Here is a 25,036-nt window from a genome sequence, read left to right on the forward strand (position 1 = left end):
GCATCTTCCAATGGTGACCAATTAGAATTTTCATGTTTTGTTTTTTAGCAACATTATAAATTAATAGACTTAAATATTTGATGTGGTTCAACTTGCTGTAAGTACTATCCTATTGATATTCAAAAGAGCCTCATCTTTGGCCGGTAGGCTCTTCTTCATGTTGGCTCCTAAATTCTTTTGATGTGACTTTAGTAGCCTTTGATATCTTCTGTTACGGGTTGAACTGTGTCCTCCTAAAAAGATGTGTTAAAATCCTAACCACAGTCCATCAGAAAAATGACCTTGTTTGGAAATACAGTTTTTATAGAGGCAATACATTAAAAATGAGGTTATCAGGGTAAGCCTGAATCCATTACGACTGATAACTTTATAAAAATGGGAAATTTGACATTGGCTGGTATGGCTCAGTGGATTGAGTGCTGGCCTGTGAACCAAAGGGTTGCTGGTTCGATTCCCAGTCAGGGCACATGTCTGGGTTGCAAGCCAGGTCTCCAGTACGGGGCATGTGAGAGGCAACCACACATCAATGTTTCACTCCCTCTTTCACCTTCTCTTCCCCTCTCTCTATAAGTAAAATCTTAAAAAAAAGAAAGGAAATTTGGACACAGAGATAGATATGCACAGAAGGAAAACAATGTAAAGACACATGAAGAATGCCATGTAAAGATGGAAGCAGAGATTCGTGTGATATGACCACAAGCCAAGGAAAGCCAGAGATTGCTGGCCACCAGCAGCAGCTGAGAAAAGGCAAGGGAGAATTCAGTCCAGAGTGTCAGAGCATGGCCCTTGGTGCTGACACGTGGATTTCACATTTCTGGCTTCCAGAATATTTCTGTTGTTTTACGTCACCCAGTTGTGACACTTTATTGCAATAGCCCTAGAAAACTAATACACCTCCTTTGCTATCTGTATGAAAAGATATTCTAGACTTATTTTGTATTTGGTTGGACAATGGTTAGAAATTTTATTTGGTTTAAACTAATATTATTCTTGTACCAGTCCTGAAATCAACAATATCTCCAAGGAGCCCTAATTCCTTTTAGTGAAAAATGTTTTTCAAGACCACACTCTAGGAGCTAGAGGTGCTCAGAGATACTGGGAGTTGCTGCATTTAGACTTTTTCAGAGGTATGTATATTTTATAAGCTAAAACATACTGAGTTTGAGTTTTTGTTGTTTTGGGAAAAAAGATATTTCCTGCTCTTGACCTGGATTCAGAATAAGACATTTCTCCAAGGAGCACTGGTCTTCAAGAACCATAATCTAGGTACTAGGTATATGCATTGCTACTAGGTTTGGTTATTGTTTCTAGGTCTTCTCAGAACTGGAGGGAGGGGAGCGGAATATAAGACAAAATGCATCATGATACTTCAAATTCAAATTCAGGAGTTCAAAATTTTTACTTATCCTCTTCTATCTTACATCTATATTTTCTTTCTTCTATGCTGGGAATCCAGCTTCTCAAGAATGATTAGGATGTTATAATTAGAACATCATATAATTACTCAATTTCTTTTTTAAATAATTTATTTAGTTTTAGAGAGAGGGGAAGGGAGGGAAAAAGAAAGGGAGAGAAACATCGATGTGTGAGAGAGACATTGATCGATTGTCTCTCACACATCCCCAACTGGAGGCCCCCTACAGGCACATGCCCTCACTGGAATCTAACGAGAGACCTTTCGGTTCACAGGCCGGTACTCAATCCACTGAGCCACATCAGCTGGGGCTAATTACTCACTTACTTTATCCCACATTTCACATGAAAAAAAAAATATGTATATATACATATGCAAACATTTACAGCACCAATACAAATACTGAGAACAGTGAAAGATATTTTTCATGTTTCTTTTTGTCCTTAGAGAATATCTCACTGTAAATATATAGTAAAATTACTGTGTTTTAAAGTCATTTGGGGAAGTTCTTCTTCACAGATATTATGGAATATCCTGTTAGGTTGATTTGATTCATTTATTTTCAGTTTTGGGATTTCTTTGTCAAAAGTTAATTTTGTTTTATAATTAAGTAAAATATTTGTTTTCAGAATCAAATCTAAAAATACATAGTCAAGCAAATCAAGCTTCTATTTCTGTTCTAGCTTCTATTTCTGTCCTGTTACAATATTTCTACTTACCCTTATAAGTAACTTTCTTTTTTTTAAAAAAAAATATGGTATACCTTTCCTTTTAAAAAAAATGTAAGCAAGGGTACATATACACATTTTTATAGTTCCCCCCTTTTATTAAACAATAGAGTATAAATAACAATTTTCTCTATTTTGCTTTTTCACTTTACATTATATCCTGAAGATCATTCACTAGTGGCGTATACAGATATTCCTCACTTGTTACAGTTGGATAGAACTCCCTTGTTTGCAAATACCATAGTTTACTCAGACAATCTCCTTATATACATGTTGGGGATATTTCTATTATTTTAGTGTTAGAATTAGTCCCACAGTGAATAGTCCTGGGGCATAAATCTGTTCATATTTTTGCCACTATATCTGTGGGATAGAGTCCTAAAATTGATATTGCTGAGTCAGTGGCCAAATTCATAGGTAATTTTGCTAAATATAATTGGGCACATGTGTAACTAAGCAACTTGATAAATGGTTGAATTCCAAGTGATAAATCAGGATTCAGCTTAAGAAGTCTTATCTCATGATAGCATATAATTATTACATTTATATACAAAAGTGGTGTACTTACCAACTGAGCTACCAAACTTTGGCCAAACTTTTTGTAGATAAGTAAATCACCAACCATTGGTATCATTATTAAAATCTAATTATAGTGTTCTAGAAAATGAGTTTGAAAGGCCTTTCCCCTGTTTTAATGTTGTTGATGCAGCAATTGTATGTTTACCATAAATAATAAAAACATCCACTAAATACATATTAAAGCCCTTTCTGGTAACTTTGATCTTCCCAGCAATCATATGTAGTGGTTGTTGTCATATCTTATCAACACAGAAAGGTTTACTTACTGCAGAAGTTTACACAGTAGAGTAATGTTAGAGTTAAGACTTACTCCACAAAGACTGCGCACTTTAAGGTAATTTATTTTTGCTAAACCACCAGAAACTGGCTTACATTTTAGTATACAGAAAATTATTGCAAGTTAGTTGCTGTTTTACGACATGGAGGAGCAATTTCAAATTATAAGTTAGAAGGGAGGAGGTGAACATTTTTTAAAAGTCTTAGAAGTAATTTGTGTGGTCAGCAATTTATTCTTATACGCTGCATCAACAATTGTTGCATGTAGAAATCAATGTCTCTTTTTTTTATAAAGGCCTAAAATTAGGTGAAATCTGAATGTAGTATGATTTTGGGGGAGAAGGATTAAAATACACTGATGTATTTTACAATTAAATATTACAATTAAATATTGTAATATTTACAATATTTAATTGTAATTATGCATTACTGCTTTACAGTAGGGATTTTCACCAAGATTAGTAAGTTTGAAACATAAGATCTTTACTCTTTACTCTTGTATCTTCCAAATATCTAATACTTCTGAGCATATAAAGGGTGTGTGATATCTAAATATACCAAATAACTAGCTTTATTATTTTTAATTATTATTTAAGAATATGGAAGCTAAAGGGAAATCATATTTTAGTTTAAGCCAATTTCCATGAGCAGACTTTTTTTTGAATCATTTTATTCTACTACAGTTGTCTAAATTTTTCCCCCTTTGCCCTCCTCCACCCATCCTACCCTGCCCCCGACTCCCACAGTCAATTCCCACTCTGTTGTCCATGTCCATGGGTCATTCATACACGTTCCTTGTCTAGTCCCTTTTCCTTTTTCCCACCATTGCCTTCTTCCCCATCCCCTCTGGTTTCCATAAGCAGACTTTTTAAATTTGCTTTTCTTGTGGGGTGGGGAGGTGTTACATTTAATAACAAAAAAGTCACTAGGCAGTCACATCCTTTCCTTGTTATTCATACCCTCCACCCCTCAAATCCTCAATGTTGGGTTATACTAAGGGGTCAAAGCAGCCCTTGGGGAGCACTATCCCTGAAACATGGATTATGATTCAAAAAGAGATACAAAATTCAGCACCTCTTTCATTTAAAAAAAGAGAAAAACATGGAGAAGATTTTAGGTTAAAAAGAAACAAAATAAAAAAACCCACAAAACAAAACCTAAAACATTCTCATAGCTGCCTCAGGAGTTGATCTTATTCTTCCACATAGAAAAATGTCTTCATATCTGCACATAGATCTTCTTTCTTAGCATTGTTGTTCGAATAGTCCTTTGGACAATAAAACATTTAAATGTTTGGACATGTAAGGTTTGGTGTTTGTTTACAGTATATTAAAATTTATGCATTGATTTTTCTCCCCTTTTCTTAGCTTGGCCGTTAACCCAGTGTTTAGGCAGAATATTAATATTAACAGAAAGAAGTAAATTTTTATCTGCCAAATGAAAACATGTTGAAGTTAAAAGGATTCATCACAAAGAGCACCATTATGTATTTATCTCTTTAAGTATATGGCTGTTACAAAGCATGACTTCACAAAGGAAAATCCAGTATAAATGTTTCATAGAGTACACGGAATTGACAGACATAGAAGGGTTAGTCAAGCTTTTGGGCAGAAAGAAAAAATTCAGATAAAAACAATTTAAATATGTTGCTAAATCCAGTCCTACATCAGAGTTTTTGGTTTACAAATTTTCAGCTTTTCTGAATTAAAGGGCTGTAGCCTTCAAATTGTTCAGACCCACTATTTTGGCGGAAGATCAGAGAGTGTCTTTTTCTGAAACTAAATTGGCTGGCACACATATTTTGATTGAAGGTATATTATAGCAAAATGAGGATTGAAGAATAATTAATTGGAATGGAATCTATGATAGTTACTTAGATGCCAGGTACCAGGGAAGATATTTGGGAAAATATTAATCAAGTACAGCATTTAAGCAGTGTTGCAATTTACAGTGTTTAAAGAGGCAGACTCAGACAGGACCCCTGGAGAGTCTGAAGGTCTTCAGGAGGCCAGGACTGGCTTTTCTGTCTTTTTTAAAAAGATTTTTATTTATTTATTTTTAGAGAGAGAGGAAGAGAAGAAGTTCGATCTGTTGCCTCTGTTTTGCGGGATGACACTCAACCCACTGAACATGCAGGTCAGGGCTGGGTTTTGTGCTTTTTTAATCCAATAACTATATTCCATTACTTCTTAGGTCAGACCCAATCAGAGCAAACCTGTGTCATCAATCCCTGCACGAATAATTCTGTGGGCAGTAAATCTCATACATTCTTCCCATGTCCTGTTTGTAGTGGTCTTAATCTTAACTCATGGCAAAAACACTTGATAATTTAGTTAAGAATACGAAGTGGTAGTGAAGAAAACAAAGTGGAAGGTGAAGGATTCCATGTGAAAATATATGGTAGCATGTATATAAGGAGGTAACAAGGAATCCTCTTAAAATACTGTAGTGAAACCAACAATACAAAGATGCAAGGAAAATAAGACCAGCAACACTGAAAGGAAAAGAAATCAACAGAGACAAGAGGGAAGCAGGGAGGGGGGCAGGGAAAAGGAAGGGAAGGGGAAAATCAAGGAACATATAGCAAGGACTCATGGACAAAACCAAAGGGGAAGAGCTGAGGGAGGGAAGGAGGGAGGGGGCAAGGGAAAGTGGTGGGGGGGAGGCAGAGACAAATGTATTTGAAAAGATAAATTAAAATAAAATAAAAAAAAGAAAAAAGAAAAAAAAGAGAAAAAAAAGAAAAGAAAAAAAAATTACTTATATTCGTCCTGGCTGGTGTGGCTCCATAGATTGAGTGCTGGCCTGTGAACTGAAAAGTCACCAGTTTGATTCCTAGTCAGGGTGCATGCCAGGGTTGTGGTTTGGGTCCTCATTTGGGGGCGAGTGAGAGGCAACCTATTGATGTATCTCGGGCACATTGATGTTTCTCTTTCTTTCTCCTTCCCTTCCCCTCTCTCTAAAAATAAATAAAATCTTTTTAAAAACTTAAAAAAAAATACTGTAGTGAAATTGACCAGGAATGTTTTAACTTTACAGGCTGATGGTCAGTTGAAAATTAAATAGACAGAATCATAATTTCATATATCAAGAACACTATGATTTCCTGTGCATTTTAAAGAATGCCCCCAAAGAGGCATCTGTGCAGGGCACTGAGAAGCAACTGAGTGTTAAGAGTTGAATGGAGGCTAAGAGATGGCGTTAAAAAAAAAAAATCTCAAGGTTAACAGATATTCTCTATACCTATTCACAAACCTATCCACAACATCTCATTTTCAGATTATTACTGTCCTCTGCTTTCTTGAATCTCTTCCTTCATGTCCTGGCAGGTTACATCTGCTCTTCTCTCTAAAAGGATGTCTGGTATTCTTCAAATCTGGTTTCAGCGCCATAGAACTTTGACATTGGTTTCCTTTGTCTTCTGAGGATAAACTCCCTCCCTCATCCAGACTACATTCCATGTCTTTCGAAATTCCTAAGGACAAGAAAATTAGGTACTACGAATTGTGCCTTCTAAACAGAGCATCCTGTTCTGCGTGAAATGTTGACATAAAGGTGCGGTGGGATTTGCTTGGCAAAGTAGGTCAAATGCACTCCAATTTATAGGTATTTTCTGCCAGCTGTGTCGCAGCCAGAGACCATGTGAGCAGGTGGGTTGAGGCAAGTATTTCAGACATTAGTCACTACACGCTGGATATGTGGAGTCATAGAATTTCTGCAGTATTTCTTAAACACCAGGAAAAGTTAACATGCTGTCATAACCCGGTAGTCAGTGTTTGGTATGTTTTCTTGGCATTTCCACCATGAGGGAAATCACTGAAAGTAGGCGCCAGACCTTGGGGGAAACCTAAATCCAAAGATTTTTCAAGCTGTCCTGGGGGAGGCAAAAGACTCAGCCGATTTCAGGGGTCATTACTTCTGGAATGTGTTAACAGTGCGCCCCAAATCAGCTTTCATCCTATTTAGGAACACGTACACAACTTTTCAAGTGAAAGGCCCACATTAGGCGAGAAGTGAGAAAGCCTCAGAGGACTGACTCTGAACCTACATCCCAGCCTAGATGACTCCGCATTTCAAACTCTGCCCTAAGTCAAAGCGCGCCAGAAGCCGGAAGCTGGACCACGTGACCTATCCTCTGCGGCCATTCCTATAGAGGCAGCCGCTACCGTCTCCTGCACATTTTCTAGCTCTTCCAGCGCGGGAAGGTGCAAACGCCTGACAGGAGGCGGTTCCAGCGGCGTTAAATTCGTGTTCACTTTCTTTTCCTGGAGGCGTCTGCAAGCTCCTCATACCAAAAGAGCTGCCGAAGACTCCGGCCTGTGTGCCTACCAAATGATCATGAGACACGGCAGGAGGTGACAGTTGGACTTCGGTACTCCAATGCCCAGACTCCGCCTGCCCATCACTCTCCACGGCGCGTGACGACGCGGCTCTCGCGGTGTCTCGCGCTCAGCCCCGCCCACCTCTGCCCCCGCCCTTTCCGCCCCTCCCTCCCCCTCCGCCCTGTCTCTCGGCGGCGGCGGCGGCGGCGGCGGCTCGCGCAGCTCGTTGGCTCACTATATAAAGGAAAGAAGCAGGAGGACCGGACGGCTGGAGCTGCAGCCGGTGGCGGCAGCGGCGGTGCGGGGAGCGGCGACTGGTGGTGGTTTCCCTCCTTGGCGCGGGGTGGCAAGCGGGCAACGCCCCCCCGACCCCCTAAGGGTCGTGGCATTTTTTTTTTTTTTTAAAAAGGGCGATTCTCGAGGTTTTTAGCTTCGGGAGGACTGCCCCCTCCTCCTCTCACCGCTCCCCATTACTCCTTCAGGATCCGATTTTGTTTTAAAATTTTCCCCCCCAATCTTGCGGTGGCTTGCTTGGGTCACCCTCCGGCGTTTTGGGGTTTCTTCTTTTTCTTTTTTTTTTTTTCGGTTTTGTTTTTATCTTGTTTTCTCGGGGTTGCCCCCTTCTTGTTTGTGTTGTGTGTTGGAAATGGCGAACTCGGCAAATACAAACACCGTGGTAAGGACGTGGTTCGGTGGCCGGCGGGGGCTTCGTTCAGGCGGCAGCAACGGCCGGACCGGGCGGGGGCGGGGACGGTGGCGACTCCCGGCCTCGACTCTTCCCCAGCTGCCCGCGCGGCCGCCGCCGCTTCCCGCCTCCCGCCTCGGGCAGAGCGGGCCGGGGCGCCGGGCGGCGGGCGCGGGGGGGCGCCGAGGGCTCGCGGCGGCGGGGAGGGCGGGGGGCGTCGGCGGGGCCTGGGGCCGCCGCGGGGCGGTCCGGACCGCGGAGGCCGTTGGGCCGGGGCGAGTGCGCGGTCCCAGCCCCAGACCCCGGCCGCTGGGAGGGAGGGCGGGAGGGGAGCCGCCGCTTCCCCCCGAAGTGGGCCCGGCCGCGCTGGCTCGAGAAGGGCTCCCCGAGCAGCCTCAAAACAAAAACAGCGTCTGGGGAATTGGGCGAATTCCTCAAGACCACCGTGATCCACTTTAATGCAGTGGAAGGCTCATGGCTACTTTGGGGGTTACTTTGGGTGTTTCTGGAGATCATGCTTAGAGAGCCTTCTGGGGCCATTTTATGTTTAAAAAAAAAAAAAAAGGACGAAGGTTGAAAAGCACTTATCTTGGTTCCTTCCGAATCGGTAAAATGGCGAAGGGGAAGCAAAACCCCCATCGTATCTCCGACTAGCAAAGCACCAAAGCAAACAAAAAAAGCCTACAGTGGTCAAAGTACCCCCGGTTTCGCCTTGAAATTTGCCTACTTCTCCCTGTTTGTCCCTTTTTGGTTACTTGCGATCACGTAGGTTTGCAAAAAGCAGTCACATAAATAACCTTTTCATTCACCAACGCAATGTGATCACTAGTACATTCCACTCTTATTTTTATTGTGACAATAAAACACGTTTTTGCCCGGTCCCAAATGCCGCAGACAAGCCCGCGGCCGCCCGATCCCGTACCGTTGGCGACTCGGGTCGATCCATCATGGCTGCGGCCGCTTACCCTGCTTTTCAGTCCTTGAGCCTTGTGGTTCTCCTCCCTTTGGCTGCCCTGTTTATATAGAGCCATTGCCGCTCTCTAATATAGACTCTGCCAGGATGGGAAGGTGCTTTTCAGGCCTACGTCACCGCCTCTCCATTTAAACACCAGATCCGGCTTTAAATAGTGAGAGCTGCTGAGAGCAGGGCTGGGAGGTGCGTGCTCCCTAGGCGAGAGGCAGGCGCGTGTAGAGCTCAGTTTATTTCTAGATCCTTTTCTTCCACTGTAATTTCGCACGCAGCGGAGGCTTCTTTCAGAGCCCCAAGTTTTTGTTTTGATGCAGCAGCTAGGATTTGCTGGCCTTGTTAGGAGAAGATAGAATTTCTGTCCCTTCTTGATATTTTTATTTTTTAAGGAGATTTTTAGCTCACATGTTTAATCGTTTTTGTATGAGATGATGTGTGCATTATTGTCGGGAATATTAAAAAATGCCTTCTACATTAACTGTTAGCTGTAGAGGACTTGACTTTCATAATATTTTGATAACCAAGTGTTCAGGATATACGTTATAAATATAACTTATAGTATTTTATTATGCTTTTCTGTAATATCAAAGACATGAACTTTTCAAATAAATTATGCCTAAAGCCTCAACGTTAGTATTTTAGGTCAGTACGTTTATGTATAGGGAAATTGTGAATTAATGAATGAGGAGGCCTCATGCAAACTGGATTTTTTTAAAAAAAAATTCTAAGTAGATTGTTTTTTATTGCATTGGATATTAATGTAATATGCAAAAAAGTAATTCAGTTTATTTTCTAATGGTGCACCAAGAGACTTAACACTTTTGAAAGGAACCCTCTAAATGATCATTAGATAGTGCACAATGGCCCTTTAAGCTTGGAATATCTGTATTGAAAACCAGGACAGACATCCTCAATTACTTTGTGTTTCATAAAAGGGAGAAACTTTGATCAAGTGAAGTTTAACATTTTAAATATTAATTTGGAAATTACTTATCTTAAATATGCCAGTGTACCCACATACTTTTTAAAAACAAGTATTTTGAGGGCTTTTCATCTTAGAAGCAGTTCTGTTGAATTATTCTTTATGCATATGTTTCATGAAGAATACACATTCCCCCTTCTAGTATAGTGCTTATGAATCTACTAAGAGGTCAAGTTGTGGTAACCTCTTAAGTAATTACTTTATAAATGTATTTTTGTAATTTAATATTTAAATCGCTATAGATAGGAATCCGCTAAGTGGTTAAGTTGTGGGTAACCTCTTGAGTAATTACTTTATAAATGCATTTTTGTAATTTAGTATATTAATCACTATAGATAAGGTGGTACCCACAATCAGATACACTTTTCTTATGTATAGAATCAGAATGTTAAAATAAGGAGGCACTGTATAGATACAGAGTTTATACATGAATAATTGAAAGTTCACAGATGCAGATTTGGCAAAATAAAGCAAGTTAGTGAGTGGAACAGCAAAGGCGAAAACCCAGAGGTGGATATGAATTGTTATTATGGTTGTAATGAAAAGGAACAAGTAGTTTTCAATGGCTGAGGTAAGTTGTATGGAGGAACTTTTTACTTGTATTTTTGGCTAGGCAGAGGCACATTTTCTTAGAGGATTCCCCTATGATAACAGTATTGCTGATAGCGATGCTAATGAAATACTTATTTCTGTTTTAGGTTTGCTTATGAGAGCAAACCGTTGGTTTTATTGGGTAGCCAGTAACTTAAGCAAGATATAGACAAAACTAATGATAAAGCACTAAAAATACAGGCTGGGTAACAAAAACAGAAGTTAGGTGACTTTAAACTTTTAATAGTTATTGGTTGCAGATTATATACAGGCAAATGACTGTAGCATATAAGGTTCTCTGAACTCTAAGGCTTGGTGAACAAGGTTATTAGATATAATAGGGGTCAAACCAAGTAAGGAGTAATAGAAACCAAACATAGCAACCCATAAAGCTTTGGATCACATTAGGTGTTTCGCATTCAACAACATAGGGAATTAAAACAGGAAATCATATGGTCTTGTACAGAACCCTTTTTGTATATGAATTACATTAAATAGTCTTAAAACTTTCATTAAAATACACAGTTATCAAATAATTCAGTTTAAGGCAAATGATGTTTCTAGGATGGCCATATCTTTATATCTTCTAAAATAAGGCGTAGCTAGTTGGAAAAATTACCATTGTATTACATTGAATTTGTGAAAATGTGTTACACATTTTAATGTGAAAAATAATCTTTTCCAACAGTCTTTTATTTTTCATTTAAAGCCTAAATTATACAGATCTGTGATTGAAGATGTTATTAATGATGTAAGAGACATCTTTTTGGATGATGGAGTCGATGAACAAGTTCTGATGGAACTAAAAACCGTGAGTTTACTCCCCTTCTTTTTAAAAATATTCTCTATAGCCAGAGACAAGTCCATAATTTTTCCATAGGGTGGACATTTGACTTTGTTGCAGGAGGAGTATAGTTAAAGGAAGGGTGCTGGTTTTAAATCTTGACTCTACCATCATTCTTCTTCTGATCTTAGGCAAACTATCTATATTTCAGTTTCCTTATGTGTGAGATGGAAATTAGTAGTACTTATTGTACAGGTTTGCTTTGAGGATTAAATGTAATAACCATATATAAAATTTAGTACAGTGATTGAAAATAGCATTAGCTGTTAATAATGGACAATTAATAGTCTACATTTATGGTCTAATTATTTGACCATAAGTTTCCTATAAATTTCCTTTTCTAAATGGTCTTAGTGTATGGTATTCTAAAAAGAATTTATGTTCTTGAGTCCAGTTCTTTATATTGGCCAAATAACGGGGTTTATCATATATTTTACTGTGGGACCTGGTTTTCTGTCTTTGATTTCCTTGGGTTTAAGCAGAAATATGTAGATATTTTTATTAAGCATTTTTTGGGGGGAGTGGTATAATGACTCATAAATTGTGGAATATTTTTCCGTTATTGCTGAGGACAGTGGTTCTCAATGTATGGTCCGTGTACTCTTTGAGTTTCCCCACCGGCTCTTTCAGGGGTCCTTGAGGTTGGCTAAATGCCCAAGTCCAAGTAATCATAGTTTGTCCCATTTTCAATAAAAGTGATGTGTGAAAAAAGTCAACAGTTCACCTCTCAACTCAAATGCACATGCGCTTTTCCGTGAGGTATCTATTCCATATGCAGTAGGTTATTTATGGATGCTCCCCTATTCATGTACTGAATATTAAAAAAGAGGTCTACTATAAGGGTCAAGATGAGTAAGAAATGCAAGTGTTTGATATTCTGTAATGAAATGTGTTAACACTGGGAATATCTATATGATTCAGTGAATTCATATTTCCAAATGACCAATGCATAATATTGCATAATCTATTCAAAGATAAATTAATGGATTTTAATCAAAGAGTATGTCAAGTTCATTGGTATATGGTTTCAGATTCTATATTGCAGCTAACTTTTAAGAAACTATCACTTACATACTTTTTCCTTTCCCAAATACTTGCTGTGGGAAGGCAGATGTTTCTCTTCATACGCTTTAACCAAAATGATCAAGTGAATGCAGAAACAAATATGAGACTCCATCTATCTTCCTTTAAGTCCTTTTCCACTAAATTTTATTAGCACATGTGGTTATTTTCATTAAAAATATGTTTATGTTAACATGTAATGGCTACATTATTTTTAAATGAATTAGTAAACTTAAAAAAAAAAAATCCTAGTTATAGCCATAGCTGGTGTGGCTCAGTGGATTAAGCATCAGCCTGTGAACCAAAGGGTCACCGGTTCCATTCCCAAGCAGGGCACATGACTGGGTTGCAGGACAGGTCCCCAGTTGGGGGCTTGTGAGAGGCAACCATCTATGTATCTCTCGTATATCAGTCTCCCTCTCTTTCCCCCTCTCTTCTCCTCTCTCTAAAGATAAATAAAATCTTAAAAAAATAAAAACAATAAAAATCTTTGTTATAATTTCATAAAAGTTCTTTGAGGTTCTCGGTAATTTTTGAAAGTGATAAAGAATCCTGAAACCAAAACATTTTAAAACTGCTGGCTTAGAAATTGGGCATTGAGCTCATTTAGGGCTATGTACAAATAAGCTATCACAGTTAATGAATACTAAGGAACCTTTTTGTCTTATTTATACATTCAATGGCAGTGTGGAGGCTATAATTTTATAAACAAATCTCACCTTTATTGTGGTGATGAAATATAGAGTGCTCAGGCAACTTATTCTGGGCAGTTTCTGTGGAACTTTCAATAAGAACCTGCTCATGTGAAGAAGGAAAAATAATACATAGGTTTAAGTGAGATGAGGATATATTTATCTTGAGAGAAATGTAATGGTTGTTGAAACTGAAGAGCAGGGATCTAAAAATGTGAAGGAATGCCAGCCTTGAGTACAATTTGGAACAAGAGCAGTGGGAACTGCTCCAGTGACATAAAGAAGTATCTTGGGGAAATGAACAAGAAGAGAATAAGCTGAATTTGATTCCTTTGTGTTACATGGAGTGAATATTTTACAATTTATGGTACTACACTTACAGTGTTCGAAGTTGTCCTTGTTTGTGACCTTATGTAGAAAGTACATCACTTTGTGGTGTAGAAAATCAATTCCAAAGACTTTTAATTTACCCCAGGTCAAACTAGTGGTCAGTCCAGATGGTTTTTGTCTACTGCTTTACATGAGGTCTGAGGAATTGATTTTTCCTGCTGGTCTCAATGATCTGGGCATTTTCTCCAAAGGAAATGAGCTGTCTTTGAAACAAAATAGCTTTACCTGCATTTTTTATTACATTTGACTTTAAAAATATATTTGTGTATGTGTATACACACATGCACACATGTACAATATGTAGTATATTATATATAATTATATTTTGTAGGTTATACATTGATTTTTTTGTTTAATGGTTAGTTTTTAGAAACACAAATAGTGACTTACTCAGCTTTGAATCTCCAGCTTCTACCACATGCCTGGCACATGTATGTAATTGGCATTCAGTAAATATTTAATTCAACTGTTTAATAACAAGTGTAACTCCAGAATCTAACTCAACAAAGTAGTTTCATATTTTTGTTGTTTTTTAAATGGGGCAACTTTTCTCTCTGGGTTGTAAGTGGATTAAAAATAAAACTGTTAGACTAAAATGAGTTATTACTTAAATTCCCTGCACTAATTTCTTGAGGATCTCATTAGAATTTCCAGAATGTGTCCTAGTTTTGTTTTTATTTTAATTTAATCTTTATTTTTTTCACTACTATTTAGTCCCCTTAGATCCTCCCCCCACAACAGCATTCTCTACATTGTTGTCCATTTCCATGAGTCCTTTTCCTTTTTTGCTTAATTCTTCTACCCCTTAACTGCCCCCACCCCCACAAGCTGTCATCTGCTCTTCCATCTATGAATGAATCTGTATTTTCCTTGTTGGTTCAGTTTGTTCATTAGATTCCACATGAGTGAAATCATGTGGTATTTGTCTTTCTCTGACTGGCTTATTCACTTAGAATAATGTTTCCCAGGTCCATCCATACTGTCACAAAAGGTAAAATTTTCTTTTTTATAGCCGAATAGTATTCCCTTGTGTAAATGTCCCACAGTTGTTTTATTCACTTAACTACTGATGGACACTTGGGCTGTTCCCATATCTTGGTGGTTGTAAATAATGCTACAGTGAACATGGATAGGAGTACTTATGTTCTTTTGAATTAGTGTTTTGGGTTCCTTTGGATATATTCCCAAAAATGGGATCACCGGGTCAAAAGGTAGATCCATTTTTAATTTTCTGAGGTATCTCCATCCATACTGCTTTCCACAGTGGCTGCACCAATCAGCATTCCCACCAGTATTGCAGAAAGGTTCTTTCTCCACATCCTCACCTGCACTTGTTTGTTGATTTATTGATGATAGCCATTCTGACAGGTATGAGATGATATCTCATTGTGGTTTTTAATTTGCATTTCTTTGATGATTAATGGTGTTGAGCATCTTACCATATACCTATTAGCCATCTGTATGTCCTCTTTAGAGAGGTTCTGTTCAGGTCCTTTACCCATTTTTTAATTGGGTGGTTCTTACGGTGTTGAGTTTTGTAAGTTCTTTATAAATTTTGGATATTAACCCCTTATCAGATGTATTGCGAATATGTTCTCCCATTCTGTGGGTTGTCTTTTTATTTTGTTGATGATTTTCTTTGCCGTGCAAAAACTTTTTAGTTTGATGTGGTCCCTTTTGTTTATTTTTTCTTTTGTTTCCCTTGCCTGGGGTGATATATCCGATAAAATAGTGCTGTAAACAATGTCCGAGATTTTGCTGCCTATGTTTTCTTAAAGGATTTTTATGGTTTCAGGTCTAACATTAAGTCTTTGATCCATTTTGAATTTATTCTTGTGTGTGGTGTAAGAAGGTGGTCTAGTTTTAACATTTTGACAGCACTATGAGAACTTCCTGTGGTGATGGAAATAAATGTTCTTTATTTGTGCTGTTCATTATGGTGGCCATTAGCCATCTGTGGCAATTTAAGCACTTGAAATGTGGTTAGTGGAACTGAAGTGAATTTTTATTTAATTATAATTAATTTCGGTTTAAATTGCCATGTGTGGTTAGTGGCTACTCTACTGGACCCTGCAGTTTTAGACATTCTTGTTAACAAAAACTAACATTAATTTCATATTTTATGGTTTATAACGAACTTTGTCATTAGCCCTAGCCCCTTCCTCTTTTTTGGCCATTTCACAAATTTTAATCAAAAGCTTCTACATGGCTTTGAAGGATACAGTGGTGAATTAGATTATGAAGTAAAATGAGTGATGAGAGTGCATGTAATTTGAAGTTTATCTAGATAATGCAGGAAGGGAGGTAATTTAAAAAATTCAACCTCATTCTCGAGGTTATCTCTTGCTAATGTGCGAACTATGGGAGATAGAAAAGACATAAAACATAGTCTTCGTTTTCAGTAAATCTTTATTTGAAATGTTAATTGTGTTTTGGGTGGGTGAGTGACTATGGGTGGGAGTGATAGTCTAGAAATCATATTTAAAGTAAAATATAAAGTCATTCTGATTTCTAGACTGTCAGACCTACTCATATCTAGACAGCAATCACTGTGGGAGATAGAAAACACAGCCTTTCTTCTCAGTAACACAAGGTAAAAAGAATTTCCTCAATTGCAGACAAATCTGAAACTCAGTTTATCTGCCCCTAGATCGGGTTGCCAACCTTGGCACTACTTGACATTTTGGATCTGGTGATTCTTTATGGAAGACGGCTGTCCTGTCATTGTAGGACGTTAGCAGCGTAACCAGTCTCTGCCCACTAGATGCCAGTAGCACCCCTCAGTTCTGACAACCAAAATTGCCTCCACACACTGCCCAATGTCCCTGGGGGGCAAAACGCCCACTGGCTGAGAACAACAATTCTGAATGTACTCTAGTTGTATATGAGTACTTGGACCGTAGGTTGAGTAATCTTACTGTACTTGGTTTGCTTTTGGGGAATGCTCTATTCCCAATCACCATTTTTAAGGAGTTAAGAAATGCAGTCTTATGTTTTATCCAGGAGCTACATGTTTTGTGAAATGAGAATCCTTCAGAATTTCTAGCCCAGCCAGCATACTGCCTGGAAGCAATAGATCTAATCTCATTTTAATAGGTCAAAAAATAGAATATGCTTTGACAGGGTCATTTGGCAAGTGACAGAAAGTTGAACTTAGGCCTTTTGTCACCAGATGACATGTACAGTACTTACCAGGAAAAAGAAAGGTGCCAGAGCTGTGACTAGATCTGCCCTGATAGCAGCAGTGCAATTTAGAGATTAGAGACTTGGACCAGAGTTGAGGTTAGGGTGAGGCAAGTGAGAGATGCCTAGGATACAAAATTTAAAGGACCTTCCTACTTCACTCTCCAGCCCCAGCCCTGACTGCAGACAGCGGAGTCAGACTGCCTGGATTGTATCTTAGTTTTGTGTGCTTTCGGCGATGCTGGATGACTTACATAACTTCATGTTCCTTGGGTTCTTTTTTCTGTAACAAGGAGATAATACTGCCTATCTTACAGGCTTCTGTGTGTGACAAATGAGTCTGTACATAAAAGTATTTACAAAGTAAGTATTCAGTGTTAGTCTAGTTACTGTGGTATACAGATGCACATCTGAGTCGATTGGGAAACAGAAAATGAATTTTTGTCATGTCTAATTTCAGAGACCTGGCAAAGATTGTTGAAGTAGGGCTTCCCAAAACAATAGCTACTGTGTTGGGGAAAAGACTACTATAAAAACGAGGAAGGAAAAGGGTATTTCCTATTTTCTAAGCAAAACAAATCAAAAATAGTTGCGTATTCTTGGTGGTCTTCAGTAGTTTTAATATGATTACTGTTGCCTAAGCAGTATTATATTGTTTATTTTAAATAGCTAATATATTTTTTAAAGATTTTATTTATTTATTTTAGAGAGAGGGGAAAGGAGGGAGAAAAAGAGGGAGAGAAACATCAATATGGTTGCCTCTCGCATGCCCCTCTACTGGGGACCTGGCCCACAACCCAGGCATGTGCCCTGACTGGGAATTGAACAAGCAACTCTTTGGTTCACAGGCCAGCACTCAACCCACTGAGCCACCAGCCAGGGCTATTTTAGATAGCTAATATTTAAAAAATAGTATATATTGATAAATAAAATTATGTAAAAAATGAAATTAAACATTCCACTGATTTGAACTTTATTTCATATTACTAGCTTCATGCTGAATATTTGTGTGGTACTGTTTTTTCCATTACCTAAAACAGCACTTGGTACTTAATAAATACCAATTCTCAATGGACTGCTCCAATACTCCTTTTCCTTGCTTCCTTCCAAAGTAGTTGAAAGTGGGCGGGGCTGTGTTTGCTTCTCATAATGATCAGTGAACACCTTTGGCATTATAGTAGGTTGGAGTCAGGAATGTTTCATTTTCTCTCCATTTCCCAGTGATACTACCCTGTAGAGTAAAGAATTGTCTTGCCCCAAATGTCAGTAGCATCTTACAGAGAAACACTATTTTGTTAGCTCCTGAATGAGACATAGTCTCTATCCTGAAGGAGCTCTTTAATAGAGATGGTAAACTTCATGTGAAAAGTGTAACAGTATTTTTAAAAATTAGAACTATCTTTAAGGTATAGAGACAGTGAGGGATTTCTTTGGGATGATGTAACTCTGACATTTGCATTGTTTTGGGAATGGAGGGAAGACTGTCAGTCATAAGGAGTAGTTTAGTAAGGTTCAGATAAGAGATATATTCAGGGAACTCCAAGTAATTTGGCACCATTAGGAAATAGATTGCAAATTATAGTAGCAGTTGGAGAGTTAATATATACCATGTGGAGCTTGGTCTTTTGAGTGAGAAAGATTTTCCTGGGGGTCTAGTTAAAAATGCAGATTTTTAGACTGCTGTTTCAGAGAGTCTGACTTAATAAGGGGACAGTCTCGTATTTTCTTTTTATTTGTTTGTATTTGCAAAAAAAAAATCCAAATTGATTTTTAATAATCCATTAAAAAGTTGTAATCTGAAGTTTGAAAAGCATAGACTTTAAAGCAGTTCTCATTTTAGCTTGCATCAGGATAACCTGGACAGATTATTAAAAGAGACTCCTGACTCCACCCCTAGAGTTGCTGATTCAGGTGGTCTGGGGTGGCACCTGGAAATTAGTGTGTCTACCAAGTTCTCAGATGCTGTTGGCCCCAGCATTGCATTTTGAGGACAAAGGACCGACTGGAAGCAAATTTCCACTAGAATGTAGACTCTGTGCGGACAAGGATTTTTGTTCAACATGTTCACTGTCTATTCTCAATGCCACTAACAGTATCTAGCATATAGAAAATACTCTGTAATTATTTTTAGAATGTATGACTTGATGTTGAGAGCTCAGTGAGCTCAGTCATTACTTTGTAGTAGGACTGGTGGTGGGAGGAATGGACTTGAACAGGGCCATAGTAGCAGAAGTAGATTGGAACAGTGCTTCAGAATGGAAATTGACAGTAATTATGGGGTTTTGGGTGGATTCTGACTCATAGGTCACTGACTTGTAAGGTAAGGTGAATGGTGATAGCCAGCACTTAGCACATAATATGTATTCATTTTGAATTTGTCATTACCATGGATGCTTATGTGATGGGTCATATTGCAGTGGGTAGACCAACTGGAGGTAAAAAACTGAAGCATTGAATTTAGAAAATTATGGTCTCAAAACTGTTTCATAAAGCATTAATTAATAGTACAGTTTTCTCACCTTGATTTTTGGTTCACAAAAGCTAGATTTTATGGAACATATTAAAGTGCCTTTTGCGTACTGTGTGCTGGTCAGGACAGGATTAGGCATTTTTGTTTTTTATGTAGGATCAGACAGATGGAAAGTTGGGTTTTTCTAATTTGAGGATTGCCTCTATTATGTTTCTAATTTTTCAGATCAAGAGAGAATATATTTATGTTTTGTATGTTATTTAACAGAAAATATTGACCCTGGTGGGGTGGGTTGGTTAGAGCATTGTCCCATACACCAAAAGGTTGAGTTTTTGATTTCAGTCAGGGCTCGTACCTAGGTTGGGGGTTTGATCCCTGGTCGGGGTGTGTGCAGGAGGCTGCCAATCAATATTTCACTCTCACGTTGATGTGTCTCTCTCTCTCTCTCTCTCTCTCTCTCTCAAATCAATGAAATATTCTTTGATTTTAAAAAAGTTACGTTAAAAAAAAGTTAGAAAACATTGTAGTAAGGAAAGACTTCCATAAAAATAGTTAATAGATTTGGTATAAAAAAGGGTTTTTGTTTACTAAAAATCTGCTGACATGAAAATCTGCTTGGTAACTGAGGAATTAATGTAAAAAGTTTGCTGAAGATAGAAAAAGAAGCAAAAAATTCTGTAGTCTAAGGTAGCAAAAATGAGGTTTGATATTTTAAAAAATTAGTGTTTATTACTGCATACACTTGGGTAAGAGTCAGAGATTGGTTGATTTTTGTGGTTGTATCAGTTTTGAAAATGGATTTTATAGTCAGGATAATAAACAAAATGTTAAATACGTATGTCCAGAGTTATCTTCCCTTTCACTTACAAATCTTTAATATTCTTTGCCTTAGTTATGGGAGAATAAACTAATGCAGTCTAGGGCAGTAGACGGATTTCATTCAGAAGAACAGCAGCTTTTATTGCAAGTTCAACAGCAGCATCAAACCCAGCAGCAGCAGCATCACCATCACCACCACCACCAGCAAGCTCAGCCGCAGCCTACGGTACCTCAGCAAGCGCAGACTCAGCAGGTCCTTATTCCTGCAGCACAGCAAGGTGAGACTGGATATGTTTTCCTGTTTAGAACTTGGAAATGAAATTTGTCATTTTCAAAAGGGAAATATTCTGGGTTTCTCCTTCCTTTTGGTTGAGGAAGGTATATGTGTTTGCATTAACATATAAATTTGTATAAAATGTGGATTCTATTTGGATAGTAATGATAAATTCACTAATTGAAAGCCTAACATATTCAGATAAGTCTGTTGATACTTTTCTTTTGAGAAGGCTACATATTGAACGATTTCCTAAAATAAGATCTATAAAGGTTTATTTACTAAGGGTCTCATTGTTTTATACAGTAAAACCATTGTCTATCTTTATGAAACTGATTTGTTCCTTCAAAAACATATTTGAGTTTAATTTTCGTAAATATACCTTAAACCTGGGAGGATTTTTGTAACTATACTTTGGCAATCTGAAATTTCCATTCACTAGTAATTTATATCATTCTAAATTGAATTAGATTTATTTTAAGTGAAGAGTGGTTATATAACATATCTTTAGATTACTTGCTTTTAAGGTAAGAAAAAACAAGTATTTAAACACTATTTGTACTGCTTTGTGCTCTGCGAGTCATTTTGCAGATTTTGTTTCATTGATGCCTTACACTTCGTGAAGTAGCTCTTAGAACATTGCAAACTTGAGGAGTATCTGGGCCCCGAAAAGGCTAACACAGTTGATCCATTACATACAGTAAGTGCTTTTGTCAGGACAAACTAGAGTAGTCCTCCCTTTATAAGTGGTATTGCTTTCTGCAGTTTCAGTTACTGGCGGTCAACTGTAGTTCAAAAATATTTAATGGGGAAGTCCAGAAATAAATAATTTATAAGTCTTAAACGGTGTGCCAGTCTGAGTAGCATGATGAAATGGCAAGCTGTCCAGCTTCATACTTACTGTCCGGGATGTGAATCGTTCCGTTGCCCAGTGAGCCATGCTGTGTATGCTGCCTGTGTAGTAGCACTCTTGGTTATCAGATTGTGTTCCCTGCCCATAAGGACGGACTACTGTCTTCGGTTATAAAACTTTCTGGGCATTCAAGTTTTGTAAATCTTGGTTTTTGAGAGGGGAATGAAGGTAAATGAAATGGTTATTTTAAGGTAACTGTTTAGTTACCTATTAGCCTCATTTGAGAGTGTATAGATGTCAATGCACAGTAGAAATGCCTGTTTGGGTTATTTTACTGTTTATATCAAATAAGAGTTCTAAAAGTTGCTTTTATTCTCTACCTTGTATCAAATAATTTTGTCCTTTCAATCTGTTTTGATGACTGTTCCTCCTATTGCCTTCAGGTCTGGCTCTAGGATTTTAGGTCATCATAAATTAAAATTTGATTTTCTTCACTCAGAAAATATTAGGATAATGGGATTATCTGTTTATTTTCTGAAATTTGCGGAATCAAACACTTAGTTCCTTTTACATTTAAGTAATGTTGCCATTATTTTTGATTTGTATTTTTAAAATGTTGATGGAAGTTACTTAAGATTCTAACAAGGTCATGTTGAGAGAGGGCTACGGTATATAGATTTAAAGAAAATAGTTCTAACTTTTTGAGCTTACTCTTAATGGGTTAATAACTCATTCCAGTGGTAGTATTATGTCAATAAAATTGTTAATGCTAAGTTAGCAGGACAATTTCCAGTTTAAGAATGCACAGAAATATATAAGCTTAAGTGAAAGGTATCTCACTATTACTTGTTCCCAGGTTCCCTTGAGTCCTTAGATATTGTTATTCAAATCTTTTTTAAAATGATGTTTTCCAGTAGAAGGTGAGTATCACAGCTGTTATTTATCATAGAAATTTATAACATTCTGAGATATCAAATGGTTGAGTACAATTGCAAAAAATGTGAAAAACATGAAGAAAGCTTGCAGCATTATTTGCCATTCTTATGATTATAAAATAGCCTCATGGTTCGTTGTTTGCATGTTGCTTGTGTTTTCAATAGCTGCAGCGCCACAAGTTATTGTTCCTGATTCTAAGTTGATACAGCATATGAATGCTTCAAACATGGTAAGATTCAGAACAGAGCACTCTTTTTGGCTCAACTTATTCTAACCTAAATTGTGATTATGCCTAGGTAGATTGTATATTAGCAAAGTTTATTTAAGGCTTGAGCAAATGGCTGTTTTATTTGTTTTTCCTAAATGATGGATTTAGAAGCAAATTTAAAGTTTAGCTTGACACTTAGATACTGAGGTTTATAAAATTATGCAATTTTCTGTTAAAAATACCAAAAGAATGATGCTTTGTGGGACCTATTTTAGTCTCTGCTATATTTGGAAAGGAGGACCTACCAAACATATTATAAAAAGTATAATTTATTTGCAAAAGATCCCTTAAGGTCCATTAATTACAAAAGATCAGAAATGATAATAATTAAAAACCTGAAAAATTTTTTTAGGTAGTTCAAGGTAACTGTTTTTAAGACCAAACATTTAAAAAATTTTGTCAAGATTTAACAATAGTATAGCCTAGTAAGTTTTATTACAATATATATTGCTATTTTAAAATGCATTTTAACCAGTTACATTTATTATGTATTAGACTTTAGATATTTCTAAGGGATATCCGCTGAACTTCATAGATAGCAAAGTTTTCAAATTTTACTTTGGGAATATATTTCCCATCAAATGTAGGATAGTATAATAGTAAAACTGAAAGACTCTCTTCAGATTCTTAGGAAATCTTTACCTATATCCTTAAAGATTAAAAAACAAAACAAAACCGTAGAATAATTGTTCTAGCACTTTCTCATGAATAGCTTTTCTCTGTGCTATTTATATAGACCATTACTGATATCTTAGCTCTGACATTATGTTAAGTTCAGCCAAATCTTTTATTTAAAGGTATAAATCCTTATTTTTAAAAAGATCTTTTAACCTAGTGCTAGCAATGAGACTTACTTTCAGATCCAGGTGTTTTGTGTTTTTTTTTAAAATGAAAAAGCAATATTTTAAAAAGTCACTTCTATTTGGTGGAGTGATGAATAGTGAACCTCAAAGCTCATTTGTGATTCATAAGCCAGGTAGGAAGCAGGGTTCACCTACTAGGTGAGCAAATGACTTCTTGATGTATATACCACCAGCCTTACAAATTCATAACTTGGCAGAATTGCAAATTTTACATGGTAGTAGAAAGTGCAATTTTTAAATTTACAAAAAAATCAGGATCTATTTGTACTTTCAAGTTGCTGGAATGAGTTATTTTGTATGAAAATCATAAAAATCCCATGACTAGTATATTTCTCACAGGAGTTTTTATTATTTGAAAAAAGTTTACTTCGAGTCTAAGTTCCCACATTTCTTTCTAACCTTCACCCATAAAAATAAAATTATCACTGTAGGATTCATGTTGCAGTTGGTAATATTGAAACTGTTTCTTAGAGGAATAACTTGAATAATTTTAAAACGAAGTTTGGTAGAATCAGTTATAGTAGGCCCATCTAATTTCGGAGAATTTTAAGTATTGTGGGAGAGAGCATGTCTAAGGAGACCTGGGCAAAATCAGTGGCCCATTTCTTAATGATTTGTTAAGTCTCCTTGATTCTAAAGAGCATGCATATTTAACAGATCAGAGGCCTGAAACTTCAGTTAATAAACTGTATTAGCATTTATGTGTATTTCAGCATTTAACTTGATGTTTTCAGTGTTTGCTCCATGCATTTTGGCATGTTCTGAAACAATCAATATAAGCTCTTTAAAATAAAAGTTTGAGTTTTTGTTTTCATTGTTATTTCTGATTGAAAGATATCCATTAAAACAGTTGATTTTTTTTTTAATTGCTCTGTCTGCTTTGGAAATGAACATAACATAAAAATAATGTAATTTTATAAGTATATGGGATAGTGATGTTAGGTAGAAGGCTATTTCAGGGAACTTAGAAAACAGTATTTGATATCAAACCAGTTTTGCAAGGTTTTTTTTAAAAAAAATGAAATGATTGCCCTAATGCATTATTTGTGATATGGCTATTTCATACAAGAAGAAATTTTCAGTGGACATTAATAAGATGTTTTCTGTATTGTCCATCACTCAACAAATATTAATAGCAACTTGAACATGCAGAGGTGTGGGCAGGTGGCGATTCTGTCATGTGCTATATAGACACTACAATGTCAGTTTGCCTGTAAAGGGTGGTATATTCTTATAAAATATGAATTATAGGCAATCAGTATTTCTAAATAATATTTCCCAATAATAAGTGGTTGCTAATATGTTCTTAAAATGTAGAATACCTTTTATTTGCCTGTACAGGTTAGATTTACTGGAAATTGAGTAGTTGGGTATTCTGTATTTCATAGAGAGAGGCTGGAAAGCTATAGCTGGATTCTGGAGACTAGTGGGAATTTTAGGTTTAAGATGTCAAAATTACTTAGGCTTGTCAAGTGGCAACAACAGGCATATTTTCTTGGGAAGTTATACCTAGAGCCTAGGCTAGATAGTAGTTGTATCATTAACCTACTTGAGTAAATTTTCCAAGTTTTGTTGACTTCTGCATTAGCATCTCCTATGCACAGTTATATTTATTTCTTGAAGCTTATTCAAATAGAGGTGTTTCTAAAAAATGTATAGATTAGATTCAGTTATAAGAAGGCTCGGTAAATTAAAAAGGATTGACGGGGGAGGGAGGAAAACTGCTTTTATATAGTTATAGTGAGCTACATGCAAATGCTTTGAGCACAGGATAAAGAACAGTAAGAATGTGGTGTGATTCTTTTGGAGGGAAGGGAGAAGTCTCCAGGAGCAGTAAA

General features: G+C 37.1%; 1 protein-coding gene and 1 non-coding gene across 2 annotated transcripts in view; both read left to right on the plus strand.

The window, feature by feature from the left end:
* The first annotated feature begins 7,508 nt into the window (after positions 1-7,508).
* Positions 7,509-25,036, plus strand: part of GTF2A1 (general transcription factor IIA subunit 1) — a 44,536-nt gene continuing 27,008 nt past the window's right edge. The window contains exons 1-4 of the mRNA XM_054567189.1: positions 7,509-7,995; positions 11,254-11,355; positions 20,078-20,282; positions 22,232-22,296. Of these exons, the coding sequence (XP_054423164.1) occupies positions 7,966-7,995; positions 11,254-11,355; positions 20,078-20,282; positions 22,232-22,296 (402 nt within the window). The 5' untranslated portion in view covers positions 7,509-7,965. The remainder of the gene's footprint in view (positions 7,996-11,253; positions 11,356-20,077; positions 20,283-22,231; positions 22,297-25,036) is intronic.
* LOC129066136 (small nucleolar RNA SNORA79) lies at positions 21,547-21,690 on the plus strand. Its single transcript, XR_008528666.1, has one exon. It is a non-coding gene; the product is annotated as a small nucleolar RNA SNORA79 (small nucleolar RNA).

This window comes from Pteronotus mesoamericanus, unplaced genomic scaffold (genome assembly GCF_021234165.1).
Source record: "Pteronotus mesoamericanus isolate MK-2021 breed Mesoamerican mustached bat unplaced genomic scaffold, CSHL_Meso_final contig_182, whole genome shotgun sequence".
Lineage (NCBI taxonomy): Eukaryota > Metazoa > Chordata > Mammalia > Chiroptera > Mormoopidae > Pteronotus > Pteronotus mesoamericanus.